Source organism: Scyliorhinus canicula, chromosome 30 (genome assembly GCF_902713615.1).
Source record: "Scyliorhinus canicula chromosome 30, sScyCan1.1, whole genome shotgun sequence".
Lineage (NCBI taxonomy): Eukaryota > Metazoa > Chordata > Chondrichthyes > Carcharhiniformes > Scyliorhinidae > Scyliorhinus > Scyliorhinus canicula.
This window is the reverse complement of record NC_052175.1, coordinates 14941218-14956185: the sequence shown is the minus strand read 5'-3', so window position 1 is coordinate 14956185 and position 14968 is coordinate 14941218. Positions and strand designations below refer to the sequence as shown.

At 55.7% G+C, this 14968-nt stretch overlaps 1 protein-coding gene across 1 annotated transcript; it reads left to right on the top strand.

Annotated features, from left to right (window-relative positions):
* Positions 1-4576: 4576 nt before the first annotated feature.
* LOC119958624 (acidic leucine-rich nuclear phosphoprotein 32 family member E-like) lies at positions 4577-14902 on the top strand. The gene is made up of 2 exons (XM_038787105.1): positions 4577-4783; positions 14579-14902. The coding sequence occupies exons 1-2, from the start codon at positions 4730-4732 to the stop codon at positions 14900-14902; spliced, it is 378 nt and encodes a 125-aa protein (XP_038643033.1). The 5' UTR covers positions 4577-4729.
* Positions 14903-14968: the final 66 nt, after the last annotated feature.

Here is a 14968-nt window from a genome sequence, read left to right as displayed (position 1 = left end):
TCTGTGTACCCGAACAGGCGCCGGAGTGTGGCGACTAGGGGCTTTTCACAGTAACTTCATCGCAGTGTTAATGTCAGCCTACTTGTGACACTAATAAAGATTACTATTATTCTAAATATTAGGAAATAGTTGTAGAAATGGCATCGGTACCAACATTTATTTTAAAATTTAGAGTACCCAATAATTTTTTTCCAATTAAGTGGCAATTTAGCGTGGCCAATCTACCTACCCTGCACATCTTTGGGTTGTGGGGGCGAAACCCACGCAGACACGGGGAGAATGTGCAAACTCCACACGGACAGTGACCCAGGGCCGGGATCGAACCTGGGACCTCGGCGCCGTGAGGCAGCAGTGCTAACCCACTGTGCCACCGACATGACAGAAACAATCTGAATGTAAATCTGGGGGGCGGGCTATGGGGAGTTTAAAAATAAGGCCTCGCACTGCAGCCAGGAGCTGAAAATAATTCTCGAACTGGGAGAAGGGGGCACAGGACGAGAAAGATCACCGATTACTGTGACTCTCAAAAAAAGTCAGTCAATGCCGGATAATTTCAGTGTTGCAATTGGATCTTGGATAGAGCGACAGCTCCTCCTAGTGGGCAATGATTTCCTTGGCATGGAAGGTTCTCGCACTGCCTGTGAACGATAAGATTCAGCATAGATTCGGTGTCTCATTAAATACGCAGTTCCAGAGACCGACAACAACTCCAGATTTATAAAGGGCGGTCAATTTGGGGAGAATTAAATGCGCTGGCACGCCCAGCGGCGGGTCAGAGAAAGTGGGGTGGGCACGGGGGGGGGGGAGCAGATTGTGGATCCGGGGGGGGGAAGGAGGGGGTGAAGGAGGTTACAGAGGGAAGGCAGGGCAACAATTTGGCCTTCCTAATCCACTGGTGTCCCTCAGGGGTCGGTGCTGGGACCACAACTTTTCCCAATATACATTAATGATCTGGAAGAAGGTACTGAAGGCACTGTTGCTAAGTTTGCAGATGATACAAAGATCTGTAGTGGGACAGGTAGCATTGAGGAAGCAAGGCGGGCTGCAGAAGGATTTGGACAAGTTAGGAGAGTGGGCAATGAAGTGGCAGATGGAATACAATGTGGAAATGTGTGAGGTTATGCACTTTGGAAGGAGGAATCTAGGCATGGACTATTTTCTAAATGGGGAAAAGGCTTCGGAAAGCAGAAGCACAAAGGGACTTGGGAGTCCGTGTTCACGATTCTCTTAAGGTTAACGTGCAGGTTCAGTCGGCAGTTAGGAAGGCAAATGCAATGTGAGCATTCATGTCGAAAGGGCTAGAATACAAGTCCAGGGATGTACTTCTGAGGCTGCATAAGGCTCTGGTCAGACCCAATTTAGAGTATTGCGAGCAGTTTGGGCCCCGTATCTAAGGAAGGATGTGCTGGGCCTTGGAAAGGGTCCAGAGGAGGTTCACAAGAATGATCCCTGGAATGAAGAACTTGTCGTGTGAAGAATGTTTGAAAAATGAAGAAAATGAAATTAAAATCGCTTATTGTCACAAGTAGAACATAGAACATAGAACAGTACAGCACAGAACAGGCCCTTCGGCCCTCGATGTTGTGCCTAGCAATGATCACCCTACTCAACCCCACGTATCCACCCTATACCCGTAACCCAACAACCCCTCCCTTAACCTTACTTTTTAGGACACTACGGGCAATTTAGCATGGCCAATCTACCTAACCCGCACATCTTTGGACTGTGGGAGGAAACCGGAGCACCCGGAGGAAACCCACGCACACACGGGGAGGACGTGCAGACTCCACACAGACAGTGACCCAGCCGGGAATGGAACCTGGGACCCTGGAGCTGTGAAGCAATTGTGCTAACCACCATGCTACCGTGCTGCCCCTGCATTTCAAATGCAGTTACTGTGAAAAGCCCCTAGTCACCACATTCTGGCGCCTGTTCGAAGAGGCTGGTACGGGAATTGAACCGTGCTGCTGGCCTGCATTGGTCTGCTTTGAAAGCCAGCGATTTATCCCAGTGTGCTAAACCACCCCCTAAACCAGTTTGAGGACTCTGGGTCTGTACTCGCTGGAGTTTAGAAGGATGAGGGGGGATCTTATTGAAACTTACAGGATACTGCGAGGCCTGGATAGAGTGGACGTGGAGAGGATGTTTCCACTTGTAGGAAACACTAGAAACAGAGGACACCATCTCAGACTGAAGGGACCGATCCTTTGAAACAGATGAGGAGGAATTTCTTCAGCCAGAGGCTGGTGAATCTGTGGAACTCTTTGCTGCAGAAGGCTGTGGAGGCCAAATCACTGAGTGTCTTTAAGACAGAGATAGAGAGGTTCTTGATTAATAAGGGGATCAGGGGTAGGGGAGAAGGCAGGAGAATGGGGATGGGAAAATATTAGCCATGATTGAATGGCGGAGCAGACTCGATGGGCCGAGTGGCCTAATTCTGCTCCTATATCTTATGGCATCCTTATTCTCAACCTGGAATGAAATCGACAAACTCGGCACAGGCACAGTGTGGAACCCCTCCACCTGTGGGCAGCACGGTAACACAATGGTTAGCACAGTTGCTTCACAGCTCCAGGGTCCCAGGTTCGATTCTGGCTCTGGGTCACTGTCTGTGCGGAGTCTGCACGTCCTCCCCGTGGCTGCGTGGGTTTCCTCCGGGTGCTCCGGGTTCCTCCCACAGTCCAAAGATGTGCAGGTTAGGGTGGATTGGCCATGATAAATTACCCTTAGTGTCCAAAAAGGTTAAGTGGGGTTACTGGGTTACGGGGATAGGGTGGGGGTGTGGGCTTAAGTGGGGCGCCCTTTCCAAGAGCCGGTGCAGACTCGATGGGCCGAATGGCCTCCTTCTGCACTGTAAATTCTATTCTATGAACCTGGGGCAGTTTCAATCTCGAAGTTCAAACGAGCGCAGGTGGTGAACATTGACGTCCTCTCCGCACTCTCCATATTTATTGGGCGCGATTCAGCGACCACATTGTGCCCGGCACGGATCCGGGTACGCCGGGCGAATAGCGGGAGAGGAGATGAGTACCAAGTTCCATTGTCCGGAATATGGCGACTAGGGGCTTTTCACAGTCACTTCATTTTGAAGCCTACTCGTGACAATAAGCGATTTTCATTTTTATTTGTCAACTGCAGCATAACGACCAGACAGCCAAGTTCTGCAACAGACAGACACTTCTTCAAACCAGCCGCGTGAGATCAAGATAAAGGCCTTATCCATCTGCACAGTGCCGGTGGCCCTGAAGTTAAGTATAGGCTATTGCAGCTGATAGGTGTAGTTTAACTCCTATTAGATATTGTGTTTGCGTGTCGAAGTAATCCTTGTGTGTGAATAAACCATCTTTTGAACTGACCAACCAGTTGTGTGGCCATCGATATAAGGGAAAGACTTGTGGTTCACCGAGATCAATAGAAGTACCCACAGTATTGGCGACGTTGTTGGGATATAACATATTATCTCAGGTCACCGGGCGAAGGGGCAGTGCACCCTCCCCTCCGTGACGCAGCCCCACCTCGCTGTCGGTGACTGTCCCCGGGGCCCGTTCCTCATAGGGCTGAGGACTCGGGGGTGCCTCTTGATCAATGAGGGGGGGTCAGGGGTTAAGGCAGGAGAATGGGGATGAGAAAAATATCAGCCATGATTGAATGGCGGGGCAGACTCGATGGGCCGAGTGGCCCAATTCCGACTAATAAACGCGGCCCGGACGGAACGCGGCCAGGACGAAACGCGGCCCGGACGAAACGCGGCCAGGACGAAACGCGGCCCGGACGAAACGCGGCCCGGACGAAACGCGGCCCGGACGAAACGCCCACCCCCCCTCCCAGGGGCTATTCCTCAATACGCCCACCCCCCCTCCCAGGGGCTATTCCTCAATCCGCCCACCCCCCCTTCCCAGGGGCTATTCCTCAATCCGCCCACCCCCCCCTCCCAGGGGCTATTCCTCAATCCGCCCACCCCCCCTCCCAGGGGCTATTCCTCAATCCGCCCACCCCCCCTCCCAGGGGCTATTCCTCAATCCGCCCACCCCCCCTCCCAGGGGCTATTCCTCAATCCGCCCACCCCCCCTCCCAGGGGCTATTCCTCAATACGCCCACCCCCCCCCATCGACGACGGGGTTGCTTTTGATTGACGTACCCATCGACCAATCGGACCTCGACATACTGTCCCCGCCGCCAATATCAACCAATCGGATTCGGGTCCTCTGCGCGGGGGGGGGGGGGGCGGGAGATTGAGGGTCTGGCGCGAGCGGGCCAATGGGGCGTCGCCCTTTCCGCCGGGCGACCAATGGGGGAGAGGGGAGGGGGCGGGTTCCGGCGAGGAGGGGGGGGGCCTTGACGCAAGAGGGGGAGGAGCCACGACGCGAGGAGGCGAGGCCGTGGCTTCGGAGGCGGGGCCAGGCTGCGGACCAACCAGCGGTCGCGTCCCGCCCCCCGCCGGCTGATGGACGCGGCGGCCGACCAGTAGCGGCCAGGAATTAAAGGCGGGCCCGGTGATGGACGTGGGCGGCGGCCAATGGGCGGCGGCCGGGGGTGTCGGGGCGGCCAATGGGCGGGCGCCGGGGGGGGCGGGATCAGGCAGCGGGCCGAGCGGCTAATGGCGGCTGAGTAGCTGCGGGCGGGCGCGGGGAGAGAGGCTGTTTGTCCTTGGCCGGAGCCCGCGTGTGGGGAGCAGAGAGGCCGCCTTACTGCCGTCTGTATAAATATATTCCCCAGCTGAGGAAAGAAAATGGAGATGAAGAAACGGATCATCCTGGAGCTGAGGAACCGGAGCCCGGGAGAGGTACAGAGACCCCGGCCTAGCCTGGGCCCCCTGACCCGGGCCCCCTGACCCGGGCCCCCTGACCCCGGCCTAGCCCGGGCCCCCTGACCCGGGCCCCCTGACCCGGGCCCCCTGACCCCGGCCTAGCCCGGGCCCCCTGACCCCGGCCTAGCCCGGGCCCCCTGACCCGGGCCGCCTGACCCGGGCCCCCTGACCCCGGCCTAGCCCGGGCCCCCTGACCCGGGCCCCCTGACCCGGGCCCCCTGACCCGGGCCCCCTGACCCGGGCCCCCTGACCCGGGCCCCCTGACCCGGGCCCCCTGACCCGGGCCCCCTGACCCGGGCCCCCTGACCCGGGCCCCCTGACCCGGGCCCCCTGACCCGGGCCCCCTGACCCGGGCTGCCGCCTGTCAGCCGGGATGGTCATCCAGCCCCTCCCCCTCCCAGCAGGAGCCCCCCCCCCTCTTCCCAGCAGGAGCCCCCCCCCTCTTCCCAGCAGGAGCCCCCCTCTTCCCAGCAGGAGCCCCCCCCCTCTTCCCAGCAGGAGCCCCCCCCTCTTCCCAGCAGGAGCCCCCCCCTCTTCCCAGCAGGAGCCCCCCCCTCTTCCAGCAGGAGCCCCCCCCTCTTCCCAGCAGGAGCCCCCCCCTCTTCCCAGCAGGAGCCCCCCCCTCGTCCCAGCAGGAGCCCCCCCTCTTCCCAGCAGGAGCCCCCCCCCTCTTCCCGCAGGAGCCCCCCCTCTTCCCAGCAGGAGCCCCCCCTCTTCCCAGCAGGAGCCCTCCCCTCTTCCCAGCAGGAGTCTCTTCCCCCCCCCTTCCCAGCAGGAGTTCCCCCCCTTCCAGCATGGAGTTCCCCCCCTTCCCAGCAGGAGTTCCCCCCCTTCCCAGCAGGAAGTTTCCCCCCCTTCCCAGCAGGAGTTCCCCCCTTCCCAGCAGGAGCCCCCCCTCTTCCCAGCAGGAGCCCTCCCCTCTTCCCAGCAGGAGTCTCTCCCCCCCCCCCCTTCCCAGTAGGAGTTCCCCCCCTTCCCAGCAGGAGTTCCCCCCCTTCCCAGCAGGAGTTCCCCCCCTTCCCAGCAGGAGTTCCCCCCCTTCCCAGCAGGAGTTCCCCCCCCCTTCCCAGCAGGAGTTCCCCCCCCCTTCCCAGCAGGAGTTCCCCCCCCTTCCCAGCAGGAGTTCCCCCCCCTTCCCAGCAGGAGTTCCCCCCCCCTTCCCAGCAGGAGTTCCCCCCCCCTTCCCAGCAGGAGTTCCCCCCCCTTCCCAGCAGGAGTTCCCCCCCCTTCCCAGCAGGAGTTCCCCCCCTTCCCAGCAGGAGTTCCCCCCCCTTCCCAGCAGGAGTTCCCCCCCTTCCCAGCAGGAGTTCCCCCCCCTTCCCAGCAGGAGTTCCCCCCCTTCCCAGCAGGAGTTCCCCCCCTTCCCAGCAGGAGTTCCCCCCCCTTCCCAGCAGGAGTTCCCCCCCCTTCCCAGCAGGAGTTCCCCCCCCTTCCCAGCAGGAGTTCCCCCCCCTTCCCAGCAGGAGTTCCCCCCCCTTCCCAGCAGGAGTTCCCCCCCCCTTCCCAGCAGGAGTTCCCCCCCCCTTCCCAGCAGGAGTTTCCCCCCCCTTCCCAGCAGGAGTTCCCCCCCCTTCCCAGCAGGAGTTCCCCCCCCCTTCCCAGCAGGAGTTCCCCCCCCCCTTCCCAGCAGGAGTTCCCCCCCCCTTCCCAGCGGGAGTTCCCCCCCCCCCCTTCCCAGCGGGAGTTCCCCCCCCCTTCCCAGCAGGAGTCCCCCCCCCCCGATCTTCCCAGCAGGAGTCCCCCCCCCCCGATCTTCCCAGCAGAAGTCTTCCCCCCCCCCCCCCCCCCCCCCCCGATCTTCCCAGCAGGAGTCCCCCACCCGATCTTCCCAGCAGGAGTCTCCCTTCTCCCCCCCCCCCCCCAATCTTCCCAGCAGGAGTCTTCTCCCCCCCCCCCCCATCCCAGCAGGAGTCGTTCTCTTCCCCCCCCCCCCCCCCCCGATCTTCCAAGCAGGAGTCGTGTCCCCCCCCCTCGATCTTCCCAGCAGGAGTCTTCTCTTCCCCCCCCCCCCCTCCCCCCCCCCCCCGATCTTCCCAGCAGGTGTCTTCTCTTTCTCTCCCCCCCCCCCCCCGATCTTCCCAGCAGGAGTCTTCTTCTCTCCCCCCCCCCCCACCGATCTTCCCAGCAGGAGTCCCCCCCGATCTTCCCAGCAGGAGTCCCACCCCCCATCCGATCTTCCCAGCATGAGCCCCCCCCCCCAATCTTCCCAGCAGGAGCCCCCCCCCCCCCCCCCCCCCCCAATCTTCCCAGCAGGAGTCCCCGATATTCCCAGCAGGAGTTCACCCCCGATCATCCCAGCCAGAAACTCCCGCCGGCTCCCACCATCCTGCTCCAGGATGTAAATAATCAGCTTGTTAAATAATTTCCCTCCAACCCGCCACCTAGCATTCGCTCTCTTTCTGTAAAACGCCTGTTTGTTTTTAACATGAGTTTGGGCTTTTCGTCCGCGTTTCCCCAACCTTTGTTATCTATGTTTTGAAGTTAACCTATTCGTTCCCTTGCTGGAGTGGGATTGAGGATTTGGGACCATTTATTGGTGTGTCTTTTCAGTTTGTTTAAAGGAAAGCCATAAAGGGTGGAGAGATCATTCTCCCTCCCCCCTTCTTTTCTTTTGAATTTCCCTCTTTCTTCCACCCCATCGTTTCACTAAATCCTCACTCACAGCACTGAAAAATCTTTTGTTTTCCTCCACACGCACCCCTGCCCCCCAGTTACTGCGTGAAGGGCCTGTTTTGTGCATCACAATGTTGGATGTGAACTTAAATGACTGCGCCGTGTTGTTGAGTTGCTGAATTGTAACGGGATGTGAAGTTTGGAGTCGTTTTGACCGGATTGGGAGGGGGTGAATTCCTCAGTCCTTTCACTTACCCTTATTTTAAAAAAGTATCGTTAAGCTTTGATTGTTGGACCCTCGAAGATTGGGGCTTGTCTTTCTGACCCTTCTTTATTTTTTAAAAGATATGCAGCATCAATGTGTGTGTGTGGAGTTTTGTGAAAATTTAACATTCATTTAAAATCACAACAGGGGCGAAGGCACAGGATAAAGTTTCATCAATTCTTTAAATCTCCATGGTGTTCGGGACAGAGCTGATTCTTTCAATGCAATTGTTTCCTCCTTTAAGGTCCTGTATTCCTACCACCCCTGTGCCCTAACCTTCCCCTGCTGGTCACCAATACCACGTTTGACTGAAGAGTCGGTATCATCTCTTTTCCCCCACGCACCTATTAATTAGTGCTTGCATTAAATTGAGGGCACGATATAACTGCAAACTCTTATTGTAGAGCTGAAACTTGACCATCTCAACGCGATGAATGCTCCCAGGGTGACCTGGATTGTCCCTCTTGTTTCATAGAAGTTACAGTGCAGAAGGTGGCCATTCGGCCCATCGAGTCAGCACCAGCCCTTGGAAAGAGCACCCTACAATGGCACAGGACATTAAAACATGGTGCATCCTTGGTGTGACCGGGCGCATGGAAAGAGCACCCTACTTAAGCCCACACCTCCACCCTGTCCGCCGCAACCCACTAAGTCCGACGTTTTTTGACACTTATAGGCAATTTAGCACGGCCAATCCACCTAACCTGCACACCTTTGGACTGTGGGAGGAATCCGGAGGAAACCCACGCAGACACGGGGAGAACGTGCAGATTCCGCACAGACAGTGACCCAAGCCGGGAATCGAACCTGGGACCCTGGAGCTGTGAAGCGACAGTGTTAAGCACTGTGCTACCGTGCCGCCCACACTGTTGCATGCCTGTATCCATCCAGGCCCCCAAGTCAAGTTGGAAGGTGTAGGATACCCGGTCGCACCAAGTATGCACTATGTTTTAATGTCCTGTGCCATTGTCTGTGTTTCGTTACTGCTGCTCCATGGATCACGGGGAGATGGTAGCGTTGTGGTAATGTCCCTGGGCCGGAGGTTCAGGCTAATGTGGTCCCGGTGATGGTGACCATGGACCCATCGGTCTGGTCACCCAGCTGTGACTCCAGATCCACAGCAATGTGGGTGACTCTTAACCGCCCTGTGAAATGGCCGGACGAGCCACTCAGTTCAAGGGCAACTCGGGATGGGCAACAGATGCTGGCCTTGCCCGTCAACGCCCACGTCCCCTGAAAGAAAAACAAATGCAGCCTGATCTCTGACTTGTGCTCAGCAACTCGGATCAAACATACTCATCTCCTACCAGAGCCCCTGTGCAAAAAACACCACCCAATGGTGTAGGAGACCACGGTGGGTGGCACGGTAGCACAGTGGTTAGCACTGTTACTTCACAGCGCCAGGGTCCCAGGTTCGATTCCCGGCTTGGGGTCACTGTCTGTGCGGAGTCTGCACGTTCTCCCCGTGTGTGCGTGGGTTTCCTCCGGGTGCTCCGGTTTCCTCCCACAGTCCAAAGATGTGCGGGTTAGGTGGATTGGCCGTGCTAAATTGCCCTCATGTCCAAAACAGGTTGGGTGGGGTTACTGAGTTACGGGGATAGGAGGAGCTGTGGGCTTAGGTAGGGTGCTCTTTCCCAGGGCTGGTGCAGACTCGATGAGCTGAATAGCCTATTTCTGCACTGTAAATTCTATGATTCAACTTGCTGTCCATGGCCTCTACTGGTTGAGTTGATCATAGAATTCCTACAGTGTAGAAGGAGGCCGTTTGGCCTATTGGGTCTGCACCATGCCTCCGAAAGCGCACTGTACCTAGGCCCTCTCCCCGTAACCCCACCTAACCTGTACATCCCTGGACACTAAGCGGCAATTTAGCATGGCAAACCCACCTAACCTGCTCCTCTTTGGACTGATCCCTCCCAGGGAAACAGTTGGGGGGGGGGGGGGGGGGGGCAGCCATCAACAAGGGAACCCCCTTGTTCAGGGATCTGCTCAGAAGTCTCCTGATCGCGATCGCAGTGTCTCTGTTGTGTGAGGAGAGGATTGGTCGTGGCTGCACGGTCCCTAATGTTGCAACAACCTAAGGACTGAGTGGGCACTTGGTGATTTCTCCTGTGGGAACGAGGCCGTACGTTCCATTGTGCCTGAGTCTGTAGCTGAGCAATAGGTGCGTTTGAGGGTCCCACAGTTAGGTGATAATTCGGTATTATGCAATACCTTGCGTGACAACAACCAATCTATTTGCTTTTTTTTTGCCACCTTTGGATGTGTTACCTGATGTTGCCTGGCACTGGTTTAATGTCCTCTACACCGACATCCCGCAGGTAGCCACGATTGTGAATGAATGGACGGGGCCTGTTTGCAGAATGTCCCGACTTGGGGGGCGCCGTAGCTCTACCCAACCGTCCTGCATAGCGAAATCTCACCAGCTGGTGATTGTCACAAGTTGGCTTCAAATAAAGTTACTGTGAAAAGCCCCTCGTCGCCACATTCCGGCGCCTGTTCGGGGAGGCTGGTGCGGGAATTGAACCCGCGCTGCTGGCCTTGTTCTGCTTTGCAAGCCAGCTGTTTAGCCCAATGTGCTAAACCAGCCCCAAATGCTAGAACAGGCCATCAAAAGAGTGATCCCAAGGAGCCGGTTTTAAGGGGCGTGTTGGAGGAGAAGCGGAAGACGGTCAGGAATGCGGCTGAAGAGAAGGACTCCCGGTGGAGGGCGTGCGAGAATCGTACTCTGATGGGATAACCCTCTCAGAAGGCTGTTGGGCTGGAGGTTACAGGGAAAGGGGCGGCCATGTGGTTTGAACTGCCGGATGCAAATTTTACATGTTGGCGCCCTGATGGACCAGCTGACAGGTCCGCGGGCACAGGTGTGATGGGAGAATAGGCCCTGGTATGAGTTAGGATACAGGGTGATGGGTGAGCTGGAGCTTGTGGAGGGTGCAAGGTGAGATTCTCGCCCAGCAGGGGTCCGAAGATGTGTCCTCGGAGGAACTCCACAGATAATGGAGATAGCAGAAGCTATTGGGACTGATTCTCTAACTACAACTGGATAGATAAAGAGTAGAATTGAGCAGGGACTGTAGTACCCAGCAGTACAGAGGAGGGAAAGGCATTTGTGGATGATAGTGTCATTGTTCTTGTCAAACACCTCGAGGACGACGATCGTTTACCAGTCACCGCGGATGCCACTTGTGCATTTGATAGGATCATTTCAGTATTATAGCAGGGGTGCAGACCTGATTGGAGAGATCTGTGTGCAGGAAGGGTGGACATAAAGTTGGGGAGCGATAACACCTTTGAGGACTTCACAGAGGAAAGGGAGGTGGCAAAATGGACCAGTGGTTTACAAGGACAGAGGAATTAAAGGCTGTATATTTTTGAGGAGGATGGGGAGCCATTTGTAATGTCGGGAGTGATCAGTAATTCAGTAGAAAATGGGGCACATCATTCTTGTGGCCAAGGTGAGGAGAGGAAATGGGAGAGGTATTTGGGAAAGATACGTTGAGGAGGAAGCTGGGTTTGGTTGGGGGGGGGGGGGGTTGCTTTTTTCTTGATCTCTGGGAGAAAGAAGGTTTATTTAGTTTGGGGTGATGTATGATCACGGGGGAATTGTGTGATGCCGCTGACCCTGGGGGTTAACTTGGTGTGAAGTTCCCATTGGCAGAAGCAGCGCCGTGAAATCCTCAACAGGTGCCAATGACACCAAGCCGCGAAACCTGGGTGGGTCGCCTCACAATGGCCTCACAAAAAATGGCCACTCAACAGTTTCCTAAGTTAAGCTCTTGTCAGCTCACCTTTGCCGTGGTTCAGGAAATTTGAACCATTGTCGACTTGAGAAAGCGATTTTGCGATGATCTACATTGTCTCTTCGCTGTCTTCATGTCTTCTGCAAGGGTTTCCTGAAGCTTCCTGGCTGGCTGTTCCCGTCTTGAATTCCCTCTGTTCAAGTGCATTCCCTGCACTTTTATTGGGAACTGATTGCTGCTTCCCTCGGCAGTGAAATGCGCCAGCGTCCCAAATTCATTTGGTGCCGACATTGACCCCATGTGAGATCCCAGCGCCTGGGTCAATTGTCTGTTGCCTGTCCTTGGTTTGAACCCTGGTGTTTTCTGGTCTATATGGTTTAATGATGCACTGCTGCACAGTGATTAGCATGGTTGCTTTCTAGCGCCAAGGGTCCCTAGGTTCGATTCCTGGCTTGGGGTCACTGTCTGTGCGGAGTCTGCACGTTCTCCCCGTGTCTGCGTGGGTTTCCTCCGGATGCTCCGGTTTCCTCCCACAGTCCAAAGTCGTGCCGGTTGGGTGGATTGGCCGTGATAAATTGCCCTCAGGGGGCAATCTTATCGGCCATAACCGTGTTGATTGACGGGCGCAGGCTCATGGGGCCAAATGGCCCACTCCTGTTCCTTAGGGTATTACTTCTTGTAACCGACTCCAGTAAGCCTAACACGATCGGCAGGAAACAGGCAAGACACTTGCTCGCTGTCCTGAACGTCCACAGGAAATCGCTGCCGGCTGTGCTGCCCTGTAGGAACATGTAGTATTTTACCTAAAGATGGAAAAATGGCGCCAGGCTTGAACATATTTCTTTAGTTTGCACAGAACAGACACCGACCGCACGACACGTTGTGCAAGTGTGAATGGGCCATGTAACGAACTCGACTGATTACCTTTAATTGGGAGCTGGTGCAGCTATTATTGTGCAAGTGCTTCTCGATTTGAGAATCGCATCTAGCAGTAGATATTTTTGTTTTGGAGTTTTGCAAGCGTGGGCTGAGGGAGCACAGTCTGTACCCTGCCTGTTACAATCAGCCGAAGGAACGTGCTGTTTGATTCAGAATGGACTTGTTAACCGATCGGTGCCCACCTCTCCTGTAGTAGAGATTGTTTTAAAATTTGGCATTCTTGTGTTTGCCCTGCTGGGTGCAAGTATTCAAATGACAACGTATTCCAGATTGCAACAGAATGGTCGGCAGTTTGGGGTGGGTTTGTATGAGTAACAAAACGTGCACGGTTATTGTGTCCGATTTAAAAAAAAAATACTTCTATGTAAGCGCATGTTTAGTTTCTTTTGGGGTAGGCACAGTGGTTAGCACAGTTGCTTCTCAGCTCCAGGGTCCCGGGTTCGATTCCCGGCTTGGGGTCACTGTCTGTGCGGAGTCTGCACGTTCTCCCCGTGTCTGCGTGCGTTTCCTCCGGGCGCTCGGTTTCCTCCCACAAGTCCCGAAAGACGCGCTTGTTGGGTGAATTGGACATTCTGAATTCTCCCTCCGTGTACCCGAACAGGCGCCGGGGTGGGTCAAACCTAGAGTTGTGGTTCTAACTCTCTTCCCTCTCCATTTCTAATACGTATGCATCCTGGGGCTTGAGGTTCTGCTCACCGTGTGCGCCAAGCTGTCATTCCCGCTGACAGATGGTCACTGATTTGTTGAATGATTTTAAAGTTGTGAGAGCGTGGTGCAGGGGCTTGTGATGACCGGAAATAACGGCAGCTTGAATTTGCCGGAAATTCAAATTCTCGGACACCCGTCCAATGTGGAGTTTTGAATACGCTACTTACCGACAGGACAAATGTTGTGCGGTTGCAACTTCTGCCATCGGGCGCGGGTCGACCGGTTTACTGTGGGACATTGACCCGGACTGTGAGCATTCCCAAACCAGCCGACAATTCCGCACATTTTTGGAGCAATTCCGAATCTGGAGTTGTTACCATTTTGTGAAACCCCCAAAGAGCAGCAGCCTGCCCAGGTTGGGGGCTTGGGGGTAAGATTAATACCCACCGAGTGAGTGGGTTACACCAAGCTCGAGGCTCTAACTGAGGGAAGAAGTGAGGTTGCTAAAGAATCTCACAGATTGGAAGTCTGGGGAAAGGAGGGTTCCTGAAATGTTCGGGGGGGGGGAGGGGGGGATTGATCTCCGTTCTCGAGGGAGCTGCTGCGTAGTTAGTGCCATTGAAGAAACGCAAGCGAGTTGAAACTGATTGCAATGTTGGAGGGATGGTGGGAGCCTCCCTTGCTCTGATAGTTTAGCCCTGGCCTCTGACCAGGTTTCCTCTTGTTGGCTACAGCTGTCTGCATGACTTGTGGTGCTGGCAGGAATTCTCTAGCCCTGGTAACAGCTTAACCGTGGGCAGCACGGCAGCACAAGTGATTAGAACTGTGGCTTCACAGCGCCAGGGTCCCAGGTTCGATTCCCCGCTGGGTCATTGTCTGTGCGGAGTCTGCACGTCTCTCCCCCCCCCCCCCCCGTGTGTGCGTGGGTTTCCTCCGGGTGCTCCGGTTTCCTCCCACAGTCCAAAGATGTGCAGGTTGGGTGGATTGGCCGTGATAAATTGCCCTCAGTGACCAAAAATGTTAGGAGGGGTTGTTGGGTTACGGGGAAAGGGTGGAAGTGGGGGCTTAAGTGGGTCGGTGCAGACTCGATGGGCCGAATGGCCTCATATGTTCTATGTTCTTAACTATGATGTCAGACGCCGGCGTTGAGGTGGGGCTCCCAGTGGGTTTATTTTCCTGCTGTGTCCCGGTGATCCAGTGAACCCCTCGTGCAGGCAGCTGGGAATACCATCCTGGACTACCCAGGGTCTTATTCCCAATTTCCTGTCGTGCTCCTATGGTGCATTTCCAAAGGCAGAGGGTACCCTCTGGTATCATCTCCACATTGGCAGTGGGTAGAGACAGGCTTTCCTACTGTGCCATCAGCGCCCTGGGGCATAGCAACTGGGGGGGGGGAGGTTTGTGGATAGCAATCAGCAGTGAGACTGTAGGTGTCTTTGTTTCCCGCTCAGTGCTTACACATGGGCACCTGCTGTAGGTTACTGCGGGCGAGAGAAGTTTCATTGCACAGAAACGAACACGAGCAGCTGTCACATGCATGTGTTTTTTTTTGCCTCTATTTAGGTCGCGGAGCTGGTAATTGACAATTGCCGCAGCAACGACGGAGAGATCGATGGCTTTGATGACGGGTTTAAGGAGCTGGAGTACCTCAGTATGATCAACGTGGGGCTCAAGTCTCTCGCCAAACTCCCAAACCTGCATAAACTCTTAAAGGTGAATTTTTACAGCGGCCTGTTTTCAGAAAGGGGTACGGGATTGCAGTACTGGGCCCGTTTCCACTGGGAGGCTGGACTGGCTGCGGTGTTTGGCCAATGTCTCACCACCCATGTGCCAGCGCTGTTAGAGGTGGGAGCCATTCAGCTGAACCTGAAATTTCCAGAACCATAGACGGGGGGGCTATTGAATCTTGTTTCTAAACCCCTGAGACATCTACAGGCTGCCTGAACTCTATGA

What these genes read in the sequence shown, in the direction of transcription:
- LOC119958624 (XM_038787105.1), top strand. Translation starts at nt 4,730, where the DNA reads ATGGAGATGAAGAAACGGATCATCCTGGAGCTGAGGAACCGGAGCCCG. An exon ending in GGAACCGGAGCCCGGGAGAG is followed by an intron (nt 4,784 to 14,578) that starts GTACAGAGACCC and finishes GCCTCTATTTAG; the next exon opens with GTCGCGGAGCTGGTAATTGA.